This window comes from Prionailurus bengalensis, chromosome E2 (assembly GCF_016509475.1).
Source record: "Prionailurus bengalensis isolate Pbe53 chromosome E2, Fcat_Pben_1.1_paternal_pri, whole genome shotgun sequence".
NCBI lineage: Eukaryota > Metazoa > Chordata > Mammalia > Carnivora > Felidae > Prionailurus > Prionailurus bengalensis.
The window spans coordinates 11,568,695-11,591,293 of NC_057352.1; the positions used below are offsets into that span (position 1 = coordinate 11,568,695).

Sequence of the window (22,599 nt, forward strand, 5' to 3'; positions counted from 1 at the left end):
CCCGCCTCCCCCCCCGCCCTTCCTCAGGTCCCGCCCCTCTCGTCCTCTGGCCCCGCCCCCGGCCCCGCGCTGCAGTGCCTTCCCAGCCGCGGCCCCGCCCGCCCCCGCCGAGCGGAGCAGAGGGCGGCGGCGGCGGCGGCTGCTGCTGGAGCGGCCCGGGAGGAGGAGGCGGCGAGGATGGCGGCGGCGTCGTGGGCGCGGCGGAGATGAGCGCCCGAGGCCCCAGGCCCAGGGCGGCGTGGCCGGAGTGGGCGGGGGTCCCGATGCAGGCCCGAGGAGGGCCATGGGGCAGGTCCTGCCGGTCTTCGCCCACTGCAGTGAGTAGGGGGAGGCTCAGGCCGGGTGTGGGGCTCACAGGCCCGGGTGGGCTCCTCCCCAGTAACCCCTCGGTGCCGGGCCGCGGGAGAATTGGGATGGGGGAGGAGGCGAAGGAGACAAAGGAAGCTCTCCCCTCCCCCCGCATTCTAGCGGCGATGGGGGCGACCTGACCCGGAGGACCTGAGTGAGTCAAGGAGGAGGTGGGGGGCACTGAAATAGCTGGCGGTGGGGGGGAGCGCCGGGCTCTGGGATATGGCGCCGGACCCCACCCAGAGAAGAGGACGCTCGCCGGGAGCTGTCCCCTCGCCCTGGTGCTGGCCGCAGGCGGCGGGTAGGGGAGTTGAATGGAGGGGTAGAACCAAGATAGAGAAGAGGGATCTAGCCCCCACATCATCCATCTTCGCATCCCACCTCCGTTTTCTGCCCAGACTCAGAGGCTGCCCCGACCTCGCCCAAATTGTCCAATATCCCGTCCCTTGGACACAACCATCCCTGGGTTGGGGCCAGGACTCCTGGGTCCTTAGTGGGCTTTACCACTGATTAGTAGTAACCCATTTCACTCCGAGCCTCTAATTCCCAGCCTCCGACTCCCCAGCTGCCAAAACGAGGTGGGAGCAGGGGGTATCTCATTTCGGTTTCCAAACAGCATTAAACATCTCCTGTAGGCAAAGCCCAAGGCTAGCTCAGCTCTGAGGGGCTAGGTTCCACAATTGAAACTGCCTTACCTGATCCCCACGATCTCTGAGACCTGATCCCCACGATCTCTGAGACCCCACTGAGATCTCTAACAGTCCTCGTCTAACATTCTCTGTCTCACACCCCTGTGGCTCCCACAGCAGAGAATTTCAGCATTCTCAGACCTAGCCACTTGCATATCTTAGGAGTTCAGATGCCAAAATTCCAAGAATTTGTTATTTCAGCATTTTAGAGTATCATCCCAACATTCTAAGATCGTGTCCTTACCTGGGCTTGCAAAGGAAGGCCCTACATGATCCCCACCACGACCACCACTCTGCCTTCGTCTCCCACCCAATCACTCTGTTCCAGTCACACCTTCACACCTCCCTGTTCCTCAAATATGCCCAATGTAGTGCCTGCCTCAGGGCTTTTGCACTGGGCTTTTTTCTCTGCCTGGAAGACTCTTCCCTGGACATCTGTATGGCTTCCTCACTTCATTCGTCTCTGCTCAAATGTCACCTTATCAAAGAAGTCTTCCTGGAGTGCTTGGCCGCCTCAGTTGGTGAAGCATGCAACTCTTGATCTTGGGGCCATCAGTTCGAACCCTACCTTGGTCGTAGAGCTCACTAAAAGAAAGAGAAGGAAAAGGAGAAAAGGAGGAAGAGGAGGAAGAAGAAGAGGAGGAGGAGGAAGGAGAGGAAGAAGGTCTTCCTGACCACCCTGTCTGAAATAGCACCCTCTCAATTTCTCTCCCCTCACCCTGCTTTATTTTTCTCTACACACTTAGCACCCAACATCATATATTTAATCCTGTATTGTCTATCTCCCCCATGGAGTTTTATACGAGGGCAGGGATTTTGTCTGTTCTGTTCACATTTGTATTCTCAGTCTAAAACAGTGCCTGGTATATAGCAGGTGCTCAATAAATGGTTGTTGAAAGAATGAACTAACTGAAACTTCCTAAAAGTCCTAATTTGCAGATTCTAAGATTAAGACTCCCGGATAGTTGAAGGCTGAGCTCCTGACAGCAGTATAGTAAGGTTTTACAGTCTGTATGCAGGATGTTCTAAAGGTCCTGTGATTCAAATAGTCTAAGATTCCTTAACTCGAACCGTCCAAGTTTCCAGGACTGGCACACTTCTGTGATTTCGACAGGCTAAGCTTCTAAGAATCTTCGATTCTTTCCCTCTCGCAGAAGAAGCTCCGTCTACAGCCTCTTCCACCCCTGACTCCACAGAAGGTAAGTGGAGGGGGAGGACGTGAGAGCGGGACTTGAAGGGGCTCACAGTTGGGGGGAGGGGGGGAGGGTTGGGGGGAGGGGGGGAGGGTTGGGGAGGGGGGGGAGGGTTGGGGAGGGTGGGTCAGGGCCCTGCTTCGTGCAGCTTACGTCCCCCTTTGCTGACTGCAGGAGCGAACGACGACTCGGATTTTCGGGAGCTTCACACGGCCCGAGAATTCTCGGAGGACGACGAGGAAGAGACCACGTCGCAGGACTGGGGCACCCCCAGGGAGCTGACCTTCTCCTACATCGCCTTCGACGGTGTGGTGGGCTCTGGGGCGCGCCGGGATTCAGCTGCCCGCCGCCCCCGGCCCCAGGGCCGCTCAGTCTCAGAACCGCGAGACCCACCCCCTCAGCCTGGCCTGGGCGACAGCTTGGAGAGCATCCCCAGCCTGAGCCAATCCCCGGAGCCTGGGCGCCGCGGTGACCCCGACACTGCCCCTCCGGTAGAACGCCCCCTGGAGGATCTAGGGCTCCAGCTCGACCGGCTGGACTGGGCGGCCCGGGGAGCAGGGTCCGGGGAAGACTCTGCCACCAGTAGCTCCACTCCGCTGGAGGACGAGGAGCCTGACGGATCGGAGGTTGGAGAGGCTGGGAAAGGTGAGATGTCCGAGGTTCTGGGATCGAAGCCGCCAGGGGTGGGTGGTCTCTCCTCAGGGCACCTCCAAGGCGAAAGCTCACACAGCCTTCTCTCTCTAACTGCCAGAACTGGACCTGCAACACGGGGTCCCTCAGTCTCCGCCTCCGGCAGTCTTGACTCCGCAGCCCAGCCCTGGCTCTGGAACTCCCCAGGCGGCTACCCCGTCCCCCTCCCAACCCCGGGATTCGAACTCTTGGCCTGATGAGCCCTCACTGGCCCAGAAAGAGGAAGAGCCGTGGGGGCCTCTGGAGCGGGAGCCAATCACGGGGCAGTGCCTGGATAGCACGGACCAATCAGAATTCACATTGGAACCACTCCTTCTAGGTAAAGTAAAGGTTCTCTTTCGAATCACAGAGAGGGTAGGAGAAATGGAACTTAAAGGGACCAACCTTGCGAAGGAAGTGAGGAGGCGGAGAAGAGGAGGTGTGGATGTTGGCTAGGTATAAACTCCATCCTTTAAAAAAAATTTTTTTTCCCGTTATCTAAGATTGCCATTGGCTCTTTTATATAGTTCGCCCTCCCACTTGAGAAGTTAGCCCTGCTTTGAGCATTAGGATTGGCTGATTGCTAAAAATAAAAAATAATAATAATAATAATAATAATAGTAATAATAATACCTCTTTTGGAGTGCTCCTCCTAGAGGCTGACTTTGGACAGGACAGATCCCCTGGGGGGGGGGGGCGGGGGAGGGGGAAGGCTGTCTTCTGGATGTGGCCGTGGGGCATTTATAAGTAAACTCTACGCCTTTTAAAAACTCTCCTCTTGCCTCACCGTATCCACTGGCCAGTGTAGACCCCACCTTTCTCTAAAATACGCTTAGCTTCCATAAACGCCATGGGTTGGTGATAGACATCACTGCTTTCGGGTGTTTACCAAAAGAGCCACCCCTTTTTGGAACTGTCCCCACCCCTGTGGAGAGCCATTGGCTGGGTCCAAAGGGGCCCCGCCCCCTATTCCCTCCCTCCGGGTTCCACCGAAGTGGGCAAAATCCCTGAGAAGTAGCGGTGTCCGCAGCCTCTCACTCACTCGGAGCGGAGATGGGGAGTAAAGGTGGGCTTTCGGAGCGGGCTGGGGGGACTGGGGTCGGGGGACTGTGTAAATGGGTCCAGATTCTCTCTTATGTCCCTCAAATCTGCCGGTATGTTTCCTACTGGTCCCGGATTCCCCAGCGCTGCAGGCTGGGGCTGGGGGGCTGCAGGGGTGTCTAGAGAGGGCGTGGAGGGAGCGTGGGGTCCTCTCTCCCCGGGGCAGAGGCTTTGGGGCCCAAGAGCAGGGAGGCCCCCTCCCCCAGCCTCAGGCCCAGGCGGTGCTGTCACTCAGGAGCTGGACAGGCCAGCACAGCTGTGGGCCAGGCCCCCTCCCCCCAGCGTGCCTAAACTTAGCCCCCGCCTCAGGCGACCCGGCCCCTCCTCCACCCACTGGCACGGGCCTTGGGGAGCCTGCAGGGGAGGGCCCTGCATTGCGGGTGGGGGGAGGCCTGCCCTAGTTAGAGGTAGATGGGAGACTATCTATAAGGAAGATACAGAAGTGAGGAGAGTCAGACTCGGAGGGGCACCAGTCAAGACGGGTCAGAGTTCCATCAGAGTGAGGGTGGAGGGGGTCTGGAAGGGTTCAAGGCTCAGATGGGATCATATTATTGGGAGGGCTGTTAAACGTTTAGATGGGCACAGTGAAACCTTGGAGGGGCGCCTGGCTGGCTCAGTCGGTAGAGAATGCAACTCTCGATCTCCACTCTTGATCTCAGGGTCATGAGTTCAAACCCCACGTCCGGCATAGAGCCCATTTAAAAATAAATCAATAAAACGTTGGAGTCTGGAAGTCATTGGTCAGGGCTCAGGTTGGGCTTGTGAGGTGAGCTTAGCATCTCAGAAAGGAGTCAGCAATTTGAGTTAGGGCTTAGAAAGGAGGATTGTGTGATATATATATATATATATATATATATATATATATATATATATGGAGGATGTTGTTATTAATGCATTTAGGACTTAGAGAAGGGTGTTGGTGGGAGTCTCAAGCAGCTATCACTTTATACTTGTCAGACTGGCAAAAACCATCAAAAGAACAAGAATAGCCATTGCTGGGCGGGATGCTACAAAAAAGATCACTCTGAAAGTTGCTCGTGGAAATGCAAACTGTTAACAGTTTTGCTCGTAAGCGATCTGATAATATTTACGGCGTTCAAAAATCCATAACCAGTCCATCCGGCCATGTCACCTCTGGGATTCTGTCTCAGAACCAGAACCTCCCTGCAGAACGTAAGAACATCTGTAGAAGGCTGGTGCGTGCACCGCGGTGGAGGAGTGAGGGTTAAGAAACTAAGTGAATGACCCAGCAATAATACATGGTTGAATGAAATGTATGATTGTGCAGCCACACTACAGAATCTCATGGGGCCCTTAAAAAGAATGAACTAAGGGGCACCCGGGTGGCTCAGCCAGGTCAGCAACAGACTCTTGATCTCAGCTCAGGTCATGATCTCATGGTTTGTGAGTTCGAGCCCCACAGAGGGCTCTGTGCTGACCGTGCAGAGCCTGCTTGGGATTCTCCCTCCCCTCTGTCTCTGCCCCTACCCCTCTTGCACTCTCTGTCTCTCTCTCTCAAAATATATAAACAAACTTAAAAAAAAAAAAGAGAGAGAGAGAGAGAATGAATTAAGAGCTATTCCAACTGCCTAGGAGGGAATTCTAGGGCAGGGGGAGAGAATGGGATGTGTGTAATACAGAAAAGTATATATAGGGGGCACCTGGGTGGCTCAGTTGTTTGAGTGTCCGACTTGATTCCCACTCAGGTCATGATCCCAGGGTTGTGGGAATCCAGCCTCAGGTCGGGATCCGTGCTGAGCGTGGTGCCTGCTTGGAATTCTCTCTCCCTCTTCCTCCCTCTGCCCCTCGCCCACACTCGCACGCGTTCTCTCTAAAAACCAAAACCAAAACCCAAAAGAAGTATCTATATGATCCCATTTTCCATAAATAATGACTAAAAATTGTATCCACCCATAACATATGGGAGGGACGGAGACTGAGGGGACTTGCTACCTGGCTACCTTGGGTTTTCCAGGAGACGAGGGGAAGCAGCTCCGAATCAAAGAAGACAACGGGAAATTGGGAAATTGAGTTCAGGCTCAGGCCAGAGGCGTCGAGACGTCGTGGTTCAGCCCCGAGTTGGGAAGGGGGAGGTCAAGAGGTCAGCCAGGCCAGGTCCAAAGCCCAGCCTGATCGCCCCCTCTCCCTCCACAGTGGCGGACCTGCTGTACTGGAAGGACACAAGGACGTCAGGCGTGGTCTTCACAGGCCTCATGGTCTCCCTCCTCTGCCTCCTGCACTTTAGCATCGTGTCCGTGACCGCCCACGTGGCCCTGTTGCTGCTCTGTGGCACCATCTCTCTCAGGGTTTACCGAAAAGTGCTGCAGGCCGTGCACCGGGGCGACGGTGCCAACCCCTTCCAGTGAGAACCCCCGGCCCTTAACCTCGACCTCGGTCTGAACCCCAGTGTTGGGCGGGCTGACCCTCGACCTCAAATCAGGCGCTGCTCGTGACCCATCCTATTCGTGTTTCTGACTCCAGCCTCATTCTGACCCTGACTTCCAGCCCTAACCTCCGATCCTAACCTCTTACCCTGAATCCTCCATCCCATCTCCTGACCCTGACCTTGACCCTAGCCCTCTCTGGGGCTAAAAGCCCTAGCCTTCTCCTCAACCCCTATTTCTTGCCCTTGTCCCGGCCACAACCCTCAGCCTGGGCTGCTCCGCACACTGAGTTGCCTTACACCCCTTTGTCCTCTCAGGGCCTATCTGGATGTGGACTTGACCCTGACTCGGGAGCAGATGGAACGTCTGTCCCAGCAGATTGCCTCCCGAGTGGTCTCTTTGGCCATCCAGCTGCGGCATTTCTTCCTGGTAGAGGACATTGTGGACTCCCTCAAGGTGCCTCGAAACCTACACTCCCTCCTACCCCCTCATGGGTTCCCACCATTCGCCTTGCTGCCCTTGGGGGGTAGGAGGGCCGTTGCTGGGTAAGTTCGCAACCTGGGGAGTGCCCCTAGGCTCTGCTGACCCTGACCTGACCCTCCCCCCCAGCTGGCCCTTCTCTTCTACATCTTGACCTTCGTGGGTGCCGTCTTCAATGGTTTGACTCTTCTGATTCTGGGTGAGCCGGGAAGGCTGTGGGGAGCAGGTGGGGAAGTGGGTCATTGGGGTTTGGTGGGGGGACAGGGTTCTAGATGGAACTGGTAATGTCTTAGGAGAACCCTGACCTCCATTTCTGTACCTACAGGAGTGATCGGTTTATTCACTGTCCCCTTCCTGTACCGGCAACACCAGGTGAGTGTGACAGGACCTCGGTCGGCAGTGTCCCAGCCAAATATGGGTGGTCTGATGACCCCCACGCCCTCTGCCACAGCCAGGGTCCTGTGGACGGATGTCCCCGTCAGAGACAGGAGGACCAATTGGTGTTTCTGCCCCGAAAGAGTCAGGGTGTGACTGACATGCCCCACCCCAAGGCAGGTGGCCTAACTGATGTTTTCACCCTGAAACTGCCAGGGACTGACCTCGAGGTCAGTATCCGGTCAGAGGACTGTTGTCCGGAACACTGACAGAACCAGAGGCCAACCGACACATATCCTATCCGGAGACAGGCAGATGGACTGACGATCCCTTCTCCGGCACAGCTGACGACCAAGTGATACACGTGTCTGCCAGAGACAGTCCTGAGTCCCTCCCGTGCCGGCATCATCAAGACTCGGAAAGTCAGTAACACTGCGAATTGAACCAGCATTTAAGTCAATCCACGCAGGAACTTGGCAGCTAACGTTAGTTCCCTCTACTCTCACCCGACTCACACACAGACGCACTCACGTAGGACTCACTCAGAGATTCATAGTCATGCCCAGGAAGCAGACTTCCTGGCAAATTCTTGTCTACCTGACATCATTCCCCACGCAGAGCTTGGCCCAACTGACGGACACGTCGGCTCGAACTTCTGACTTCCGAGGGTATGGTGCTAGGTTTCGAGTTGAGTAGTGGACCACCTTCCCCAATTTCGCAAGTGGAGGTGGGGGAGGAGGCAGCCTCCTGAATGAACTGGAGAGAAGAACCCCTCCAATCTCTCCTTCTTGGTCTCCCCAGGCCCAGATGGACCAGTATGTGGGATTGGTGACCAATCAGTTGAGCCACATCAAAGCTAAGTAAGGGCACGGAATGGAGACGGATGGGCTGGGGGAGGGGGAAGCTTAGGAATTTTTTTCCCCCAGATATTACCTGTTCCTAAATCTCTTGGGGCCAATGCCCCCTCCTCAAAGGGAGACAGACAATCCCCATGCAGGCCATTAGGTGAAGGGTAGGGGCTGGCTTTAGGCCCACAGCTAGCTCCCCCGTCCCGATTTCCCCTTAGTTCTCAGATTCCTATCGGTCTCTTGCTCCAACCTGTGACTCCGCTTGCTTCCCCCTCAGGATCCGAGCTAAGATCCCAGGGTCCGGAGCCCTTGCCTCGGCAGCAGCCGCAGTCTCTGGATCCAAAGCCAAAGCCGAATGAAAGGGGTGTCTCTGCCCTCGGGACGCCTGCCCCCATCCCCCGCAGCCCTCTGCCCAACTCCATCTCCCTTCCATCCCCACCCTCCCGCCGCCTCCGCCCGAGCCATTTCCCGGCGGGTGTCTGGATCACTCGCACCAGGGAGTTTGTGCAAATTGCCTGAGCGGCCAGGACTACATTTCCCAAGAGGCTCTGCTCTAGGAGTCCAGGAAAGGCGAGGCACCTTGGCCGCGGCGCCTGCTGGGAGTTGTAGTTGCCTAGATAGGGCGCCCGCCCTGCACTTCCGCGACCCCGCCGCTGGAGGCGCCGTCAGAGATTGGTGTCTCCTGGACGCCACTAGCCCCAAAGCCAGGGCTTTGCATGGGGCCCAGGGGAGGCCTGAGCTTGGATTTACACTGTAATAAAGACTCCTGTGGAAAACCCAAGGCCTCCTGTGCTTCCAGCCTCCTCCAGCTTTCACTTTCCTGCACTGAAAAGCACCTAAGTGATATCCAAGGAGGAATCTTCCCATCTCTCCAGAAGACGCTCCCTCATAATCTGTTTATATTCTGAAATGATTGATACTCTGGTTTCTCTTCAAATCGTATATTCTGAAATGATTGAGGGGATGATGCTGAGAGACCCTCGGTCCCAGGGCTAGCCAAGCCCTTGACAGCTACTTTCCCTGTCTCTGCTCAAGGCAGACATCACTAGTCGATCCCCACACTCTGCCTGTGGGGCAGCCAGTCTCATCTGAGTCCCAGACCCGTGCCCAGCTGCCTTCTGGAACAACTCCCTCCACAAACACATCCAAACCTTTCCCTTGTCCTACCTGATGTCCAGCTCAGGGATGGCCCCTCTGCCACTTTGTCACCAGGCTAGAGACCTAGGTATGGTCCTGGATTCCTAGTTCCTGGCCCCCACCATCTAATAAGTCAGGAAGCCATGTCTTGTCACTCTCAAATGTCTCTCCTCCAACTTCTCTATTCCACTTGCCTTGGGACCAGGTAAAAGGCCCCATGGGCTGCCTGGGCCTCGGGTTCCAAAACCGAGGGAGAAGGAGGCAGGAGACTGGACCCTCTAACAACCCACAGACCTGGATTTGAATCCAGGCTTCACTACCTCTTGGCTCTGTGACCTTGAGCAAGTGACTTCATCTCTTGGAGCCTCAGTTTCCTCAAATGAAAAACTGTACCATAACCGTGCCTACATGCAAAGCTCTTGGTACAGGGCCTGGCATATAATAAATACCCAGTAAACACAAGCTGCTTGTTAGCTGTGACATTGTTTCCAAACCTCGATCATCCCCTCACGACCTTCATGATCTTTCTCTCACCCGTTCTATTTTTCATCTAATATTTTCCTTCAAATTGGTTAATTAAAAATAAAACAAATGTCTTTTAAAAAAGAAATGTACTGGGGCGCCTGGGTGGCGCAGTCGGTTAAGCGGCCGACTTCAGCCAGGTCACGATCTCGCGGTCCGTGAGTTCGAGCCCCGCGTCGGGCTCTGGGCTGATGGCTCGGAGCCTGGAGCCTGTTTCCGATTCTGTGTCTCCCTCTCTCTCTGCCCCTCCCCCGTTCATGCTCTGTCTCTCTCTGTCCCAAAAATAAATAAACGTTGAAAAAAAATTAAAAAAAAAGAAGATAGCAGTAAAAATAAACACAAAACTATTAACGTTTAAACTGTTTGTTCGTGCATCACCCAAAATCATCTCATTTGCCTCTAGCGACGCATGTCACATTTTAGGAGATAGATAATGATGTTACGGGAGTAGTAGTTACAGCCCCAGTCTTCGTGTGTAGGGGTTGCCTAGCAGCAGCTCTAGACACACACACGCACACGCGCACACACACACACACAGAAGGCTTAAGGGGGCTTCTCTTGAATATAGATTTGCCAGGCAGGGTCAATGTGTTAAATTTCCAAATTAAAAAATAGCGGGGCACCTGGGCGGCCCAGTCGGTTAAACGTCTGGCTCTTGACCTCTGCTCAGATCATGATCTCTGCTAAGGTCATGATCTCACAATTTGTGGGATCAAACCCCATGTGGGGCTTTGCGCTGATAGAGAGGAGCCTGCCTGGGATTCTCTCTCTCTCTGACCCCACCCCCATCCCCAGTTGTGTGCGCACGTGCTCTCTGTCTCTCTCCAAACAAATAAACAAAAACAATAGTTTTAAAAAAGCGATTTTTCTTAAAGATGCTTCTATTCATACTTTCCATAAGACAGTGTCGCTTTGTAAGAGGGACTGGTTGAAATTACGAGTCCAGGAATGGTTAAAGCCCACAGGCCCATCCTTGACACCTGCACTAGAAGCTGGCAACAGGTTGGAGATTGAAACAGCCTTTATTGAGTGCCTCCCAGCCTTTTATGTCCATCTGCTCATTGTGATTCCTCCAGTGAAATCAGATTTCCAGTTGGGGAAACTGAGGTTCAGAGAAGGATCATGATAATAACCTTTCATTCATCCTACAGACCTTTACCTGTCTCCAAACATCTGCTAAGTTCTCAAGCACTCTTTAGGCAGTAGGGACATGGAAATAAACCAAAACAAAGTCCATAGTTTTATAGAACCGTTATTCTAGAGGGAGGCAGACAATCAGCAAACAGACATAGAACAGGGCACGTGGTGATTGGCGTGATGGAGAAAAGTCCGTCAGGGTAAGGGGATAGAATGAAGGGTCTTTGCTATTTTAAACGAGCGGTCAGGGAAAGCTTCACCAAGTGGTGGTATTTGAGTGAAGGCCAGCATGAAGGGAGGCAGTGAGTCATGTGGACGTGTGAAGGAAAGGAGATTCAGGCAGGGGATCAGCAAACGCAATGGCCCTGAGAAAAAAGTATGCCTGGTGCGGGCAGCAGGAGATCTAGAAGCCAGAAAGCCAAGTAAATGAGGAGAAAGGAGTAGGAGATGGGGTCAGAGGAGTGAACAGAACGAGAATATAAGGATTTGTAAGGCTATGGTGGGAACTTGAGCCCCAGGTAGGTTTCATATGGTCCGGAACGACAGTGTTGTCAAAGGATCACTGACTTAGATTATAAAAGGGTCGCGATTTTGGTCTCAGCCATTCGGATTCCCCTGGGGGATAGGCTGTGTGAACTAGGGTCCGACACCATACGTTTCTAAGCCTTGGTTTCCCTGGCCATAAAAATATAGGTGCAGAAATTGATGATCTCCAGTGGCTAGGCTCAATGGGGACAGAATTGCTGTCGTTACGCTGTCTAGGACGGTGCCTGGGGCTTAGTAGGCGCTCAATAAATATCTGAACGAACAGGGCTCCGTAGGTCGTTGAAATTCCTCAAAGGAACAGCAGGTGTCGCACCAGCTCTATAACCGCCTCGCCGGAGTCTCGGGCTGGGCTAAGTCAAACTCTAGCTGGCATTCGTTCACTCGAATTCGGATTTTTTCGGGGAAGAGTCTTCTGAAAGCCGAATTATGAGTTTCTCCTCTTAAAAACAAAACCAAAAACAAGAACAAAAAAAACCTTCTCGCTTGGAAAAAGGGGCTTCTGGCCCTTTAACACCTAGAGGTAAGTGGGCCGCGTCCTCGAACACCGCTTCCCAGAATGCGCGGCGCTATGCAAATGAAGATGATTTCCAAAGGGAGGATGATTCGTGCCATGTAAGAGAAAGGTAACATTCTGGAAGGATATGTGCCCTAGCCGGGGAGAATTTATAGATACCAGAATCAACAATCTCACACCAGCCTAAAGTATGTGACCATAAGTCTAAAGACATATGGATTCTTGGGTTTTATATAGCTGTGTGGCGGAGCGTCTGTCTTGCCCGGATGATCCTCAGTGGTCTGGGGTGCAGGCTTCAAACCTGTAGCTGTCTAGCGACAGAGTGGTTCAATTCCACCTTTCGGGCGTTAACAACTTCCGTTTTACTCCCTCCAAACTGGATACTAGAACGGGCTATCAAGAGAACATCCCTCTACCCGGTGCCTAAAAATGTCACTGCAACCCTCTGCCTCACAGTTTTAACTTTCACCATGCGGGTCTCTTCCTACCGTTACACGTTTGCCGGCTCTCTCCCTTATCACCTGCTTATTCCTCAGCCAGTCATTTGCTCACACATGTATTTATTAATCGGTCAAATATTCATTCATTCATTCATTCATTCATTTGACAAGTATTTGCTGGGTGTCAGGTCCTGCACTGGGCAGTGCTGGCGACACAGAGCTGATGGCAGTCCCAGTTCTGGTGCTCCCAGTCCAGTGAAGGAGACAAACATTAAGCAATCATTAATTACACATTTAATTAACAGCTACAAGGATGTCAACTACTGAGAAGGCAAGTAATGAACTTAGAGGCCATCTAGGAAGGAGACCTGGGTTCGGGTGAGGCGTCAGGGTGACATTTGGGCAGATCCCTGAAGGATGAGCAAGGATTAGCTAAGAGAAGGCGGAGATATCCCAGGGCAGGGATCAAGGTGGCCCCAATAATGCAGTGAGGATGGTGATATTTGCACCTTCACTCTGCACTCGGTGTTGGCATGCATGAGCTCACTGACTCCTCATAGCCCCATTCTGCTGCCAAGAAAACTGAGGTCTAGAGAGATGAAGTCTCTTGTCCAAGGTCACCCAGCTTTGGTAGGCCTCCAGCCCCGGGCCTCTCAGACCGCTGGCCCATGCTAGTCACCACTGCCCTGTTCTGTCTTTCTCAAGCTAGCTTTTCACCATGTCCTGTCTACTCTGCCTCCTAATGTCTTTTCAGTCCCTTCCTCCTGTCTCATAGCCCTGCCCCTGTTCCAGGCTTCCCCAGCAGCACACACGGGTGTCCCTGCCTAGCCGGGGTCTCCTGCCTCTGTCTTGCCCCTTTGCCAACTACCCTCAGCTTGGTGGTTAGAGCAGTCTTCCTACAGGACTCCTAGGTGGCTCAGTCAGAAGAGCATATGACCCCTGATCTTGGGGTCTTGAGTTCCGGCCCCAGATTGGGTGTAGAGATTATTTAAGTAAATAAATATTTTTTAAAGAAGAAAAGAAAAGAAAAAAAATCAAGCAAGCAAGGAACGGGGCACCTGGGTGGTTCAGTGGATTAAGTGTCTGGCTCTTGACTTTGGCTCGGGTCATGGTCTCATGGTCTGTCAGCCAGAGCCCCATGTCGGGCTCCCTGCTGACAGCTCAGAGCCTGGAGTCTGCTTTGGATTCTGTGTCTCCCTCTCTGTCTTTGCCGGCTCTGTGTGTGTGTGTGTGTGTGTGTGTGTGTCTCTCTCTCAATAGGAAATAAACATTGAACATTTTTTGAAAATGAAAGAAAGAAAGGAAGGAGGAAAGAAAGAAAGAAAGAAAAAGAAAGGAAAGAAAGAAACAAGGAAATGAAAGAAAGAAAGAAAAAGACAGGAAAGAAAGAAAGAATCAAAGAAACAAAAGAAAGAAAGAAAGAAAGAGAAAAAGAAAGGAAGAAAGAAAGAAAGAAAGAGGTCTTCCTAAAGCACAAACCCGCCCCTACCCTTCTTGTGCTCAAAACCTACCATGACTCACCCCCCCCACCACCCCCCCACCACCCCCCGGTGGCTTCAGGAGAAGATCTAAATTGTTAGTCTGGAATTTAAGACTGCAGAATCGGGTCTTCGCTAAGTGGCTTGCTTCTCTACACTTTTTCCTCCAGCCACTGTGAACCTCTACCTCCCTCAGTATCAAGCCCTGTCCGCACTAACTGTCCTGTGTGCACACTGCATCTTTTTCTATCCCCTTCTGTGTCCTCTGTTCAGCCTCCAGGACTCAGCTCAGCTGTCCTCCTCACGGAAGTCTTTCCTGACTCCCAGATCAGGTTCCGCGCCCCATGGTTTCCCCCAACCCTGTGCGCTTTGGATCATCCCCGAGAGGTCTGTGTCCCTCACTGGCCTGGGAACCTTAGGAGGGGAGAGCCTGGCGCTGTCTCAGTCCCAGCAGTGTCCCCGGCCCTCCCAGCACCGGGCTGGGCACGCAGTAGGTACTTGGCAAATGTTTCAAATTGATTAATAAATTTAGGGATTCCATCACGACAACTTCTGCTTATTCCTTTACGAAGGCATCTGAATGACCTCTGGCCCCTCACTTAATTCCCAGAGTACTTGCTGCTTACAAATAAGAGAGGGCTTGAATTTTGCACTGGGGATGGCTCATCTATTTTGGGTTCAATTTTAGGTGGGCCCCTGCACGTTCAAAAACGAAAAAATCATCATGTGACGCGTAAAAGGAAATTCGTCTTCAGTGGAAAGGGAGCCATGAATTTGTGGTTCCTTATAACCCTGAGGACCCCCGATACTATATTTAGGTGATCTTCAGTAATTTGGGATGGATGTTTAGAGCTTCTCTACCTATTCGACCTTCGCTAAGGTCACCCCGAGCATATAGGGCTCTGCCTAAGTTCCTCGTTTGCCAGGAAGCCTCTGAAACATCCTTGGGCATGTCAGTATCTCATGCCTACTATTCTGCCTCATCCTCTCCAAGAGGAGGCGTGCCCTGTGGGAAGCCCTCTGGCTGTCTATCCTCCCGTGTCCTGTTGTCCTGCCGTAGACTGATTCGTAAGGATAAACCTCGTCTGCAATCTCAATCTAACCTCACCCCCTCCCGCCAGAGGAAGGCAGGTGATGGGTACCGGGAGCAAACAGACCCTGAAGCTTGGCAGATGCATTTTTAAGAGCTTTTTATTGGCGACAGTGCAGAACCATGGGGGGGAGGGTAGTGGCCCAGTGCCAGCCAGCCCCCAGCACCCCCCAGGGTCAGGTGCAAAATACAAAAAGAGAATCACAAATACAGCAGGGGGTTGGGGGGCTGGGGATTCAGTAAGTTGTCGCAGGCAGGGGCCAGGCCCTGCTCACAGTCTTGCACTCACACTCAGAATCCTTAAGGATACAGATTGTAAAAGTCTATGATCCCTCAGGCTCACTCACCAAAAAGAAAATCTCATGTCCCCGACAAAACCCAGAGTCAGGAGACAGCTGGCCGATCGGGGACAGTCAGAAAAGAGACAGATGGAAACGACCAGGTGAAAAAAACACAGGCAGAGAAAAGACTGGAGTGGAAGAGACCCTCGAGAAAGGGACAACAGCCACAGACTGCCAGAAACAACCAGAGGGGCCGAGACGATCATTAGAGACGGCCTGAAAGGGGCCGACTCCTAAGTTTCCAGAAGCAGCGTTCTTCCAATTCAAACGGCACACTGCTTTGGGGCCCAACGCGACCTAGGCCGAGGTTGTAGAAGCGCTCACACGCTCACACGCGCACACATACACACACACACACACACACACACACACTCATATATAATATATTTATTTATACATAATAGATATAAGTGCCTTTTCGGAAACCAGGAAAGGGATAAATAGCCATGGGGCGGGGGAGGCGGGCGCGGGACGGGGCACGTGGAATGTTTTCCATGCAGCACAGAAGGCGGCGTGGCCCTCCCGAAGTTAAAAAATATCAATTTGCCTCACGATGAAATCCTCGCGAGGTGAAGCACAAGGAAAGGGGATTGGGGCGGGGGGCAAAACCAAGGATCGGGGCTGCGGGCTGGGGAAGGGAAGCTGGGACCGCGGGAGTCCAGCCCCTTCGAGTTTGCCAGTCCGAAAATATTGGGGGGTTGAGGGGCCAAAGCCTCGGCCTTCAAATCTTCTCCGGAAAAACACTGGGCCCCCTGGCAAACTCCCACGGCTCCCTTTCTAGAAAGGATGTAGGGGGTGCCGAGGGGAAGGAGAAGTTGGCGTCCTAGGCCGGGGTAGGGGGTCAGGCCTTAAATAAAAAGGCCAGGGCTTGGGGCTGGGGGTCCTGAGGACAGATGCCACGCGGATGGGTGGCTGTCACCCCCACTCTCGAATTCTGTCACCCCTTGAGTCTAACTCACTGGTGGGGGAGGAGGGAGGCAGCTGGGGCGGGGAGGGGAGACCAAGGGAAGGCTTTGAGGCGTGGGGGGCACAATCCCCCCGGAAGGGTTCTGTCCCACCGGGCTCCCCCCCCCCCCCAACAATCCCGCCAACTCATTTCACAGTATAAAGCGCTCCAGGACGGACATCACAGCGCCCCCTGCCGCCTGAATCAGAGAGGCCCAGCAAGGAAGGCCAGGAGGGAAGGCTGAGCCAGGCTGGGAGGCTTGGGGTAACACTGTAATCCGAGAGGACGGCTGGGGGCTGAATGGGGGGAGATCCTTAAGAGGCCAGGAATTCAGATCAGAGCCACTTTTGCTGGAAGGGAGCGGCTGGACAATCAGGGAAGAAGGTTCACATTTCAGACTAAGTCTGGGTAGGAGGGCATCATAGGAGGCATCAACTTCCCTTAAAGGGAGGCTCAATTCAGAGGAGGATCTAACCATGTGGAAATGTTGGATAAATAAGCTAAGGTCAGGGGAGCAGGGAGAACCAGCCTGGGCACCCCCTGAAGGGTGGGCGTGGGAGACATTGTGGGGGAGGGGGGCGGTCTGTGGCATTTCCTTGTTAGGCCTCTCTGGAGAAGATTCCAGTAGACTCCACCCCCCCGCCCTCCCCCCCCCGCCCCGCCCACTACCAGCACCCCTTTCCCTCTGCCCAAAGCGAGGCGCCGCCACCCACCCACCCCTCCCCAGAGGTTGGGATGAGGTGAAAGGGCCAACAGGCAGCTGGGGGGTGTCCATTCCCTCCCCACCCCCTGCCCCCAAAGTCACCAGCTTTGTGGCCTCGCCGGGCCATAGAAACAAGAGGCGGCACAAAACACAAGGAGGTCCTCCTGTCCGATGACAGTGGTCGCAGGGAGTCAGACACGAGAGGCAGGAAGGCCACACGCCCGCTTTGTCTCTTCCCCTCTCTCTCTCTTCCTCCTCCTCTTCCAAATCTCTCTCCCTTGTGTGTGTGTTTGGTTTGTGTCTAAAGAGTTCACAGAGCAAGAAGGGAGGGCGAGTTCAGGGGGTCGGAAGGCTGGTCACTGCCGCTGGGGCGTTGGGCGCCGGTGAACGCGGAGACGTCCGGGCAGGTGAGGACAAACGAGGAAGTGTACGAAGGGTTAACAACGGGGAAGGGGTCACCGAGGACTTGAACTTCACTGTGTGTAAAGAGAGAAGCTGTCAGGTTGGGGGATGCGTCTTGGCCGGTCTGGAAGGGCAGGGGCGGTGGTGGTGGGGGCGGCAGCAGCCAGCTGAAACCATCTTCCTTAGCGGATGCTGACCCCGGCAAATCTCTCACCTCCGCCAGCGGGCCCGGCCCCGGCCCCTCTTCGTAGGGGATCTTGCAGCCCGGTTTGTGGGCCACCAGCACAAACTCCAGACGTTCCTTCTCCTTTTGGAGCTCGGCGATCTCCGACTCCAGCTCTGCCTTTTCTTCCTCCAGCTGATCTGTCTCCTGAGGTCCCCCGGCGGCGTGGAGGTGAGGGAAGAAAGAGGAAAAAAAGGCCCATGAACGACTAGAGAAGGTGGGTCGGAACCATGTCGCCTGAACTTGCTGCAGAGGCCCCGGGGCCGAAAGGCAGCTCCTGATTGAGAGGAAAGACACCCCCGCCCCGCCCCCCCCCCCCCCCCCCCGCCACCACCAGCACCCCCCGTCTCCGGACATGGAGTCCTGGTATGCTATGGATTTGGGGCATGGGTCTTGCCTCCCAGGAGCCTCAGTTTCCCCATGTGTTCAGTGGATAGTTGAGAAGGGGCCAGATGTATATGGAGGGCTCTGGTTTGGGGAGCGGCACTCAGAGGTTTGTTGAATGAATGAATGATCGGTGTTTTTAATGCCACCTGTTCCCCTCTGGTACCCCTCCCCCTCTGCCTCCCAGGGAGGTGACCAGGTAAGGAAGGCAAGGAGAGGAGGATTCCCCCGATTTCCTCTAGGGGCAGCACGTCAACCCTGCAAGCCCACCTCCCGGACCCAGGTAAGTTGTAAACAGGGAGGGGGGGGGGGGGACGGATGCCGCCTGCCCAGCATCTGAGAACTTTGGGTGCAGGCGGTAAGAAACGGATGTAGGATTAGGAGCATTTTGTTTCACGGCCTCTCCAGAACGTGAAAGCGGGAAGGATCCCGGGAGATTCCAGGAGGGGGCTGAAGAGATGGAGACACCGAGGCAAAAATGGGCTAACGCTGGCCCCAGCCGCAAAGGGAGAAAGGGCGGGACCTCTGTGAAAGGTCAGCAACCTGGGCAGGCACCGGCAGGAGCTTGTGGGGGTCCGCGTGTATGCCTGGGGTTACCCTGTCTGGCCACACCTGTACCTAACTCCTTACAAGGAACCTCTGGCTGTCAGCCCAGGACAAGGGCACAGGTGGCGAGGAGGGAGGACGGTGGGGGGGGGGGAGAGCCCCCCCTTCATTGTATCCTCACTGCCCCCTCCCACCCCCCCAGGGACCATCCTCACCGCCTGGAGTCGGTCGGTCAGTTCCCGCCGACGGTTCCTACACTTTGCTGCTGCCAGTTTGTTTCTTTCCCGGCGAACCCTTCTCTTCTCCTCCTCTTCCGGAGTAAGCTGAGCAGGAGAGATAGAGGCCATGAGGTTTGGGGACCTTGTGCACCTCCTCCATCCACCCCAAACCTCCTCTTCTTGCGGGAGGCAGAAAAGGACCCTCTGCTAGGGTTTCTGTAGCCACCAGAGGCCTGGGTGGCCCCTCACCCCGCGGGCGAGAAAGTTACTGCCTCTCGGGCTCCCTAGACCCAGTCCGAGTTGTGTTGCCGCTTACTCACCGTCTCCTCTCGGGGTCTCCTAGGCCGGGCTCGGGCCGGACGGGCAGGCCCAGGTCCGCTGGCGGTTCCGCTGGTGGAAGGCCCGCCACTGCCACTGGCTCCGCCACTGCCGTAGCCACTCATGCCCGGCGTGGAGTAACTGGTTCCTGGCATGTCGTAGGGGTCGACGGCCGGGGGCTGGGAGGCCAGTGGTTGCCCCTGGGACTGGGCCATGGAAGAGATGAGGGTGGGTTGCACGAGCCACTGGAGGTCCTGGCTGGTTGTGATCGCGGTGACCGTGGGCACGAAGGAACCGGGCATTTCCCCGAGACCGGCGCACTCCTACGGGGTGACACATACACACACAGGCGTAGACACACAAACAGAGACACCGACACACACACACCCAACACACATACACACACCGACCCCCGTGAGTGAGCACAGGGCGAGCGGGTGTGGATGTGTGTGTCACAGGCAAAAAGCCACAACACCCACCCTTCCACTACACCGTGACGCAGTGGTTAATGAGAGGATTTCTGCTCAACTGGCTTCTACCTCCTCCTTCTTCTTCGGGGAAAGGTTGCACGGTTCCAGCGGGTGGTGAATCACACCCCGGGTTGGTGACTCTTAGGTGGGGGGGGGTGGGGAGGAGGCTGGACACAGCCGGGTGACAGAACCCCCGGGAAGGAGTCACAGCCACACACACAGCCACAACACCCCACCCCCACCCCACAGGCAAGGGGAGGGAGAGGGAGAGGCCTGAGGCCAAGCCTTCCTCTACACTCACACACACACACACCCCCCTCTGAGCCGGGGGGATGAGCGACTGGAAGGTCCATGAGACCTCCGTGCAGGGGCGGGGGTCTTAGTTAAAAGGGTGTTGGGGGACAGGCCTAGGAGTTTAGAACAACGTTTCAAGTAATTGTTTCCCCACGGGGTGAGGCTGACAAGTGACAGGTTACGGTGGACGGACAGGTAGAGAAAGTGACGACCCGGGCACCCTCAGACTGCCGCGGAGGGAGAAGGGTGTAGGTCCCGGGCCCCCGAGCCCGAGCCGCGCTCATCTACCCCCCCCACCCCCCAAATGGAATCCTAGAACTGCTCGGAAGGCTTAACTACTCTCCCAGGGGGCGTGGTGAGGGAAGGGCTGGCTCGCTGGCCAATCAGAGTCCTGGAAGCCCAGAGAGGGCGGGGCTCCTGGAGACCACCTGGCTCGTTCCCCCTGCGGTTAGCGGTTCCAGTCCGGTTCCTCGGACACAGCAGAGGGATCTGGCAGAGGGGCTGGGACTGTGTCTGTGTATGCCTGGAGAAAAGGGTGACAGTCACCCATGTCTCCCAAAGAAACCCCTGCACACAGGCACCCTCGGCCCCTGAGATCGGAGGGGCCGGCTCGCCGCAGGGTCCTCGCGGACCCATTGGATCGCAGAGAGTCGCTCCTGTCGCGACAGGAATCCCCTCGCTCTGCCTTTAGAGGCCCGTAAAAGAGACCCTAGCGCCAAAGAACCACGAGTTCCGGGGACAGAGAGGGGGAAGGGAACTGTACCCTACAAATAGGAAGGGAAAGTTGATTGGCCAAAACCCGCGCCGCGGCGGCCAATCGGAACGCCGAGCTGCCCCCTCCCTTAGCAACGTGGCCCCGGCGTTCCAAAATAGAACGCTCCGGGACGTCAGGGGCGGGGCGGACGAAGGGGGCGCCGCGCGCCGTGCGTGCCCCGCGTCAGACGGAGGATTCCAGCGCGTCAGCCGTTACGCACGGGTCCCCCGTTACGTCTCCGCGCAGGAGGCGGAGGCAGCGCCTCCAAGCGAGGGTTCGAGGCCAGCTTACCCGCTGGATCGAGCGCAACCCGATGCCGGAGTAGGCGCTCGGTTGGAGAAGGAAAAGGGAGGAGGCTACTGGAAGCTTCCCTGGGACTTCCCCACCTGCCTAACTGAGCTAGCTTCAGGTTGGGGACCTGGGTCGGGGGCAGTCCCGGAGCAGGCTAAAAGTTAGCAGCCCTGCTACCGCATACACGTTGCACTGAACGGAGCATTCTCCCCACCCCCAAAGCTAACCCCTCTGCGTTCCCTTCCTGCGATCCACGCACACAACCAATTGCAAACACGCCCCGACTCTGCAGTTTGCAAAGTGCGCGGTGAGTCTATTCTCTCTCAGATCCTGAGTTTTGATGCGTCTTTATTTGGGAGGGGGGATGGCGCGTTCCAACCCTGACTTAAAAAAGAAAGAAAGAAAGAAAACCCATAAAGCAGCACCCCAACCCTCTAGAACTTACCTGGGAGGCGGCGGCAGTGGGTGGACTGCCGAAGGAGTCCACCGAAGACAGATACTGAGACTCGGCGGAGGGTGAGGAGCTGCACCGGGAGCCGGAGTCGTAGTCTCCGGGGAAAGCTTGAAACATTTCCCTGGGCACAGGGGGGGCCCTGTGACCACGCTGAGGTCGCCGGGAAGCCAAGGCTATGGCCGGGTGGAAGAGAAAGGTGCGAGTCCGGGGTGAGCCGAGCGCGTCCCCAAAGCGCGCTGTCCGAGGAAACTCGGGATGGGGGCAGCGTCCCGCTCCAACAATGGCAAAGTTTCTGTGCAATTCCTCTGCGGTGCCCAGGCCCCCACAAGATGCCGCTGTGCCTCCTGAAAGTCCAGGCTCCGTAGGACCCAGGGGCGTGGGGGGGATCGCTCCCCCAGAGGCGGAAAGCGCTGTCTTGCTGTATAGAATCCGCTTCGGGTGCGGTCTTCTCCACGCGTCCAGCGGGTCCCACGGGGGGAGGGGAGTAATAAAGAAGACAAAAAAAGTAAGTCGCTCCTCCAAAATAAAATGTAGAATTATCTAGAAGAATCCTCCCCAAAACTTTCTCTCCGGAAAAAAATAATAAAGCGAACTTCACAGCCCCCAAGAACCACAACAATCAAGTCCCCAAGTCTCAGCTCCGCCTGTCCCTGCCGAAGCCGTACCTCTCAGTCTTATGAATGAAGCCCAAAGCCGCCAGCCTGTATTTATTCGTCCGGGACCCGCCCCCCTGCTTACGTCACTCGTCCAGCGCTCCACAAACTTCCTAAAATCTCCGGTCCTGCGGAACTCAGCCCCGCGCCGTCCGGCAAGAGGTCTACCCTACCCTCGATCTGTCCACCTGAATCACCCCCGCGGCCCTGGGGGTCGTGGGGGCTCCGTTCCAGGGTCCTCGGCGGGAGGGGATCCCGGCCCCGCCTCCCAGGAGTTCCTGTGACGCAATTAGCCATATAAGGAGCTCGGCCGGCGCGGCGGAGTGTTTGTTTGGTATCCTAGCAATTACGTCAGAGGGAATCCCTCGCTCGCTCGCGCGCTCAACCCGCGCGCCTGCGGAACCCACCCGCGCCTGCGCAGTGCCGCGCCGCCCCGGGGGCCGGTATTAATAGGCTCTTAAGCTTGCCTGGGGAAGACCCCGGTGAACGGGTACCCGTCACTTCTGGAAGCCCCTCACATTTCTCCCTGTGATGCAGCGCCCTCATTCAAGAGGAAGGTCAGACCCCCAGAAAAGGCCCTGGCTAGTGTGGTCTAGTCACGTAGGCGGGGAAACTGAGTCCCAAAAGGGAGTGAGAGGGGCGGTGATGCTC

The 22,599-nt window shown here is 55.6% G+C and overlaps 2 protein-coding genes and 1 non-coding gene across 5 annotated transcripts; 2 read left to right on the forward strand and 1 right to left on the reverse strand.

The window, feature by feature from the left end:
- The first annotated feature begins 101 nt into the window (after window positions 1-101).
- On the forward strand, window positions 102-8,868 carry RTN2 (reticulon 2). 2 transcript variants are annotated; one of them, XM_043600536.1, is made up of 10 exons: window positions 102-317; window positions 2,192-2,236; window positions 2,405-2,875; window positions 2,982-3,239; window positions 6,155-6,362; window positions 6,702-6,840; window positions 6,994-7,063; window positions 7,190-7,236; window positions 8,041-8,099; window positions 8,365-8,868. In XM_043600536.1, the coding sequence occupies exons 1-10, from the start codon at window positions 284-286 to the stop codon at window positions 8,444-8,446; spliced, it is 1,413 nt and encodes a 470-aa protein (XP_043456471.1). In that variant the 5' UTR covers window positions 102-283; the 3' UTR covers window positions 8,447-8,868. The 2 variants fall into 2 exon arrangements, with proteins under 2 accessions (XP_043456471.1, XP_043456472.1); XM_043600537.1 differs by lacking the exons at window positions 102-317; window positions 2,192-2,236; window positions 2,405-2,875; window positions 2,982-3,239 and adding an exon at window positions 3,848-3,965.
- A 3,335-nt stretch (window positions 8,869-12,203) lies between these two features.
- Window positions 12,204-12,290, forward strand: TRNASTOP-UCA. Its single transcript has one exon. It is a non-coding gene; the product is annotated as a tRNA-Sec (tRNA).
- A 2,744-nt stretch (window positions 12,291-15,034) lies between these two features.
- Window positions 15,035-21,983, reverse strand: FOSB (FosB proto-oncogene, AP-1 transcription factor subunit). 2 transcript variants are annotated; one of them, XM_043600539.1, is made up of 4 exons: window positions 21,287-21,983; window positions 19,035-19,238; window positions 18,712-18,819; window positions 15,035-17,713 (listed from the first exon to the last, which is right to left on the reverse strand). In XM_043600539.1, the coding sequence occupies exons 1-4, from the start codon at window positions 21,410-21,412 to the stop codon at window positions 17,252-17,254; spliced, it is 900 nt and encodes a 299-aa protein (XP_043456474.1). In that variant the 5' UTR covers window positions 21,413-21,983; the 3' UTR covers window positions 15,035-17,251. The 2 variants fall into 2 exon arrangements, with proteins under 2 accessions (XP_043456474.1, XP_043456473.1); XM_043600538.1 differs by having other exon boundaries at window positions 19,035-19,355.
- Window positions 21,984-22,599: the final 616 nt, after the last annotated feature.